This window comes from Brassica oleracea, chromosome C3 (genome assembly GCF_000695525.1).
Source record: "Brassica oleracea var. oleracea cultivar TO1000 chromosome C3, BOL, whole genome shotgun sequence".
Taxonomy (NCBI): Eukaryota; Viridiplantae; Streptophyta; class Magnoliopsida; order Brassicales; family Brassicaceae; genus Brassica; species Brassica oleracea.
This window is the reverse complement of record NC_027750.1, coordinates 32,278,800-32,285,243: the sequence shown is the minus strand read 5'-3', so window position 1 is coordinate 32,285,243 and position 6,444 is coordinate 32,278,800. Positions and strand designations below refer to the sequence as shown.

General features: G+C 36.8%; 2 protein-coding genes across 2 annotated transcripts; one reads left to right on the top strand and one right to left on the bottom strand.

The window, feature by feature from the left end:
- Positions 1-1,237: 1,237 nt before the first annotated feature.
- On the bottom strand, positions 1,238-2,920 carry LOC106332280 (C-Myc-binding protein homolog). Its single transcript, XM_013770755.1, has 6 exons — positions 2,765-2,920; positions 2,237-2,333; positions 2,068-2,140; positions 1,887-1,935; positions 1,674-1,797; positions 1,238-1,476 (listed from the first exon to the last, which is right to left on the bottom strand). Exons 2-6 carry the CDS (start codon positions 2,252-2,254, stop codon positions 1,369-1,371), a joined length of 372 nt encoding a protein of 123 aa, XP_013626209.1. The 5' UTR covers positions 2,255-2,333; positions 2,765-2,920; the 3' UTR covers positions 1,238-1,368.
- Positions 2,921-3,172: 252 nt separating this feature from the next.
- Positions 3,173-5,235, top strand: LOC106328944 (PHP domain-containing protein HI_1400; the record flags this gene model as incomplete). Its single annotated transcript, XM_013767491.1, is given in 4 exon segments — positions 3,173-3,395; positions 3,512-3,948; positions 4,418-4,587; positions 4,665-5,235. Coding segments are annotated over 4 exon segments (1,243 nt in total), but the record flags the coding sequence as incomplete, so codon positions are not given.
- Between the last annotated feature and the right edge of the window lie 1,209 nt (positions 5,236-6,444).

Sequence of the window (6,444 nt, the reverse complement as noted above, 5' to 3'; positions counted from 1 at the left end):
ATATTAAACCCAGCAAAATACATTAAACTCTAAATAATAAATATTAAATCTTAAACACTAAACTCTAAATCATAAATATCCAAGGCGGAGTTAAGATTAAGGGTACATTGTTTTTAAGATTTAGTGTTTAGTGTTTTTGATTTAGGATTGATGATTTATCAAAGGGTTTAGGGTTTATCTAAGGATATAAGGATTTAGTTGTTTTTTTGAACTACTACTATTTTTTTATTTATTTTTTATTTTTTATTTATTTTAAAAATATAATATAACTCCACAATATATATATATATATATATATATATATATATATTTAAAGATATCGAATATGAAACAATAAAATCCTATTGGTTGGTCTCACCCCCTAGGGTAAATCCAAGAATAACTCTTGTTTATAACATTTTACAAATCTACTGATTGGTTCTCTTTGCTTTGATCTCATGCAAAAACTGAAATAATTTTTTTTTGACTAAATATTTAAAACGGAAATAATCTTGATCTAAGAATTTTGAATATGTGGATATTAGGGGTGGGCACTTCGGTTATTTTCTCGGTTCGGTTCGAGTTCGGTTCGGTTTGGTTAGTTCGGTTCTAGTATTTTTCCAACTGAAGTAAACCATAGTAATTTTGGTTCGGTTTGTGTTCGGTTCAGTTTATATTCGGTCCGGTTTGTATTCGGTTCGGTTTTTTTTTTGGATCGTTTTACTTAGATTCATCTTCGTTTAATTTTTCTAAGAGAAATTATGTTTTACAACATAAATTATGTAAACATAAACTATAGTTTATGTGAACTAAATTCAATATAAAACTGAAAGAAAAACTTTTAAGAAGTCACAAAAAAAATATATAAGAATTAAAACAAATGAAAGTTAAGAAAGTAAAATAAACAATATCATTAGTAATGTCTTTTATATCATTAAAATTAAAAAGCCTGCAATGAATGAAATATTTTAAATCAAATATTTTGATGATTACATATTAGATTAGAAGAATATATGTTAATAAATAAAAAAAGAAAAATATTTGGTTTAGTATTAGAATCTAAGTATATTGGTATTATTAATATTTTTTATATATATAATTATAAAAACACATTTATTTCTCGGTTCGGGTTGGAAAAATCTTCAACCGAATAGTTTGAAATAGACTTTGGTTCGGTTTGAATCGGTTTCGGTTTGGTTGCTTCGGTTCGGTTTTTTTGTCCACCCCTAGTGGGTATTATTCAGTGGAACAATCAACAAGTCAGCTTAAATCAGCGATTTATTTTCCTGTCTTAGATGCGTATAGGCAAACAAAATGACACTCAAAATGCTAACAGTAACGGAGATTGAAAATGTCGCAATGAGAATTACATATACAATAACGAACAATTTAGTGGCGAGGAGGAGCTACAAGGGCCGTGTGTTCGTCTTCAATGACGTCTCTCTCATCGTCATCCTTCGAAGAGTTTCGGGAATGCAAGCTCTTCACTCCTTCTAACTGCAACATTAACCACAAACAAAATGCGCCAAATAGTTTCAGTGTATCACGGGTGACTCGATATGTAATATGATTATGGATGGTGAAGAAAGCTATTGTAAAGCCACAATAAGGAACTACATAAGAATGGAATCATGTGCTAATCAACTATAGATGGTTTAGCGATGAACTTTTAAATTCAAGTTAGGAAGTGACACCTCTCTCAACGTTTCTTGATGTTTAGCAAAAAGCTCGTTGTACTTTATTTGAAGATCAGACTTCTCAGCTTGAAGCTTCTCGTAATCAGACACTGAAGGACCTCCTAGCTTTTGCTGGATGAATCTGAAAGCAAAACCAAATAAGGATAATATACTAAGGGATTATGAATCATATATACCGGTTAGAAACAAAGTAAATGTCCAGGAACTTACTCTAAAGCAGAGGAAGGCTTGTCATTCTGCTCATACAAAGCAACCAGAACTACAATCCGCATTGTGTTCCAGAACATAGAGTATAAATCAAAATATTATGTCAGAGACCAATCAAACTATATGATAGAGAAACTGTCGCAGTAGGTTAAGTGATGGTGTAAGATAGAAAAAGAAACAATACCTTTGGTGAGAGAATCAAGAACTCCACTGGACTCTAAATACTTCCTGAAAGCTTCTTTCTTGGCTTCTTTCTCCTGATTCATGTAGAAACACAAAGTATATCAAGAAAGTAAGAGATAAAATAGTGAAGAAGCAAAACTGAGCTCAGGGACAAAAGGAGATATGGATACCTCTTTGAACCGCATCATCTCCTTGTTCTAAAATATACACCACAAACTTCGATTTTTTTTATGTTATCACAAGCATGGATGGACTTTTACTTAAATCCTGAAAAGATCAGAAACACAAAAGCTCTATCAATTCAAGATTATATCATCAAAAACAACGGCAGACATTGTTAAAACATTATATAAACTTGAGCCCAACTTAGACATGGCAGAAGCTATATTTCGTAGATAGGTGTCTTCACAACTTTAACTACCCAACAGACTGAGAAAACATAGATCTTCGCCTTATCCATCCCAAACATAACATCAGTTCCACTAAAACTCTTAAATTCCCACAATCGAGTAACATCAGACAGTATAAAATTACGAACCAATTTAATAAAAAAATTTCCAAGAAAATGAAGAAACAAATAGTTTCCAGAGATCTCTCAGTACATCTCCAGATCCAGTAATTTCTTTCGCACTTTCCATATATATATATAACCCAAAATCAATCTATTCAAAATAATGTCGGAAAAAAGAGGGATTTACCTTCTCCAAAGTGGTTGAGATCCAGAAAATTATGTCGGTCTGGTGCTTCGGTTGTGTTCTTCTTCTTAAGAAGTAAGAACCGAAGGTGGGAGTGTCTAAATTTCGTCACCAATCCTTTGAGTCTCTTCGTGTTGTGAGATTTGCGTTTTACATTAGTTACCACTGTAACTTTTGTCAAAAATTAAATTTAATCATTTTACCAAAACAAAATGGATTGCGGTCCGGTCGTACCGGCCGGTCTGATGCGACTGTCTTTTTTCTTTATTTTTTTAACAATTGCGCTTTAACATGGTTTTCTTTTCTAGTTTTTCTCTGACGGTCGAACTCACGGCGGTTCCAAAATCCAAGCATGGAGAAGAAGAGAAACAAGAAGAAGGCGAATCGTGGCGGTAGCAAGAAGAAGATGAACTCTGACCAATCAGAGGCTATAAAGTCGGTCACCGATTGGCTCTTCGTAGGCTCTTCTCCTTCTCCACCTCTCTCCTCTCCTCCCGATGACTTCGCCGTCACAATCAATAACGCTTCTCTGAGATGTGGAGAGAAACTGGTCTTCGAGCTTCACTCTCATTCAAATCGCAGCGATGGGTTTCTTTCTCCTTCGAAGCTCGTCCAAAGGGCTCATACCAATGGGGTTAGTTTCACATCTTACAGTTTTTTATTTTATTTTTCTGATTAACCTGGAGTATCCCGGGCCTATCGTGGGCCCTAAGCAATGATCTGATTTGCTTATGAATGTGAACAATGCAGGTGAAGGTTCTTTCTCTAACGGATCACGACACAATGGCTGGTATTCCAGAAGCAGTAGAAGCAGGGCGTAGATTCGGCATCAAGATCATCCCCGGTATCGAGATCAGCACATTGTTCTCTTCCAGAGAGTCCGGTTCCGAAGAACCGGTGCATATACTCGCGTACTATGGCGCTTCCGGTCCGGCGATGTACGATGAATTGGAAAACTTCTTGGCGAAGATAAGGGACGGGCGGTTTGTCCGTGGGAGAGAAATGGTGTCGAAACTGAATAAACTTAAGATACCTCTCAAATGGGAACACGTCACCAGGATTGCTGGCGAGGATGTTGCCCCCGGTAGGATGCACGTTGCTCGAGCCCTTCTTGAAGCTGGATACGTGGAGAATTTAAGACAGGCCTTCACTAAATATCTACATGATGATGGACCTGCTTATGCCACGTACGTGGTTCTGCTTCTTCCCTATGTTTGACCTGATTAATAATGAGTCCTTGCGCATTTGATTGTTTTTGAGAAGCCTCGTGTTGGTTTGGCTCATGATTGTACTTACGGTAGATAGTTTGTAGCTGTGTTGAATAATAATGTTCATCAGCTATGTTTGGGTCTGTTATCTAGGGATCTAACATGTTTGAAGGGAGTTTAGGCATGCTAGACTGGTCTAGAATCTTGTTTTCCGCACTACATTTATCCTTTTTAGTGTAGTTGTGTTGTGAACAAACGTGAATCAACTCAAAGTAAGCCCAAGAACTTAAGAGTGAAATCGTATTGAGGCAAATACCCGTTTTTAGGGTTTTGTATATTATTATGTGAACGAATAACTTTACAATCCTTTATACCCGTATTCAGGTGTAACAAGTTATTTTTGGTGGATTGAGTAATGAAGTTTACTCACGGACAACTATTTTCGCAGAGGGAGCGAGCCTAAGTCCGAGGAAGCAGTGAAACTTATATGCAAAACTGGTGGTGTAGCTGTTCTTGCACATCCGTGGGCGTTGAAGGACCACGTCAGTGTGATTCGGAGGTTGAAAGATGCTGGACTTCATGGAGTCGAGGTTTATAGGAGTGACGGAAAGCTAGAAGGTATCTTTCTTTCTCTCTCTCCGTCTCTATTTTATCTATCTATCTATTTACACTGAAGTTTCATGGTTATTGAACAGTGTTTAGCGAGCTGGCGGATACGTACAGTCTACTGAAGCTAGGAGGATCAGATTATCATGGTAAAGGCGGACGCAACGAATCAGAACTAGGGAGTGTAAACCTTCCTGTGAAGGCGTTGCAGGATTTTTTGAACCTTGGGCGTCCTATATGGTGTGAGGCCATTAAAGCAACCATGAGGACATTCCTTGAACAACCATCTGATTCAAACCTCTCCAATATCTTGAGGTTCGATAGGGCGAGGATTCTGAAAGGAAGCTCGTCTTGGTCCTGCGGTGGGGAGTTGATGGACCGTTGTTTAGCGATTTGGTTGACAAATGATGAGAGAGAAAACGACGAGTTTGAGGCTCTTAGATCGAAGCTCTCTTGTGTGTTAATCAGCTCAAAGGGATCGTGTGTCACCGTTGGTGCTTAAATACTCTAGTGAGATCTCTTTGTATGCAATGCCATGCCATGTGATGTTGTAGACAATCGAAATGACATGTTAGGCTCAGATTATGACAAACAGACTGATACGCGGTCGGATCATTTGGAAAAATGCAATGACCAATCATATCACTATTGCCAATGAAATGAACTCGTTCATGTCCTCTTTTTAGTACTAGTGGAATGAGTGTGCCTTACTGTTGCCAATAAACGTGTACATTCCTCGACACAGTACGAACATATGTTGTTTTGCAACGCAAGTCACATTTCTTTCAAGAAAATCGCTAACTTGTAATATGTGTACATTGTACTCTGTAAACCGAATGATTTTGCTAGCTAAAACAAGGAGTTTGATCCTCGGTACTTTTAAAATATGTTTCATTTGTGATACTTTTTTGTATTTATCTACACAAAGGTTCATATCTAATCCAGTAAACAAATGTCAAGTAGATTTATAATTCACGATTTGATTATATTAAATATTTTGACATATCTATATTTATACATCTATGCATTTCTATACATTGATGGTGGTGAGAAATGGACAAGAAATTGAGAAAAGAGAGATAATGTTGTGAAAGTAATAGAAAAATACATCTTTATTCGTAACTTAGAGGTTCTTTATATATAAGATTACACCGTCATAGATAAATGTAAAGATTACAAATCATAATCTCTTGGTTATGAGTCATCCACAATCTGGTTCATAACACTCCTCCTTGGATGCCATAACCATTTAGAACTTGAAATGTGCTTTAATGTTGCCTCATTAAAACCTTACCAGAAAACTCAATTGGGACAAAACCATGGTGAAGGAAAAAGAGTACAACACACATTACTCCCCCTGATTTGGACATTACTGAAGGTCCCTTGGACCTCTCCAATTTTCTGCAATCTGTGGGTGATGAAGATCTTGGGCAGAATATGCTTCGTCCTCGAACATGATAGTTGGTTCTTCTTTACCATCGGCCATGCCACAATCTGATCGAACATATTGAGTCATCGACCTCAAATACACACACACGAAATCTTGGATGATGTTGTTGTGATATGTGTATACCACCATGTGTAAAACATAACCTGTCTGAAAACAAATCAACAAAACCAAATAAACCCTCTTTGGGCTGGTTAGTATAAAATAAACCAAAATCAAAGGCTTCTTCATCGTCCTTCTTATGGACCAAACATATCAGTGTCTAAAACAAGACTTTTACATCGTCCATCTCAGGGCTAAATGGACTTTTTTATCGTCTACCTTTGGACTGAATGGATCAGTGTCCAAAACAAGTGATCTCACGCCCATGTACTAGATAATGGGTGAGACTGGTCCATATTAAATCTCTTGAGTACCATTTT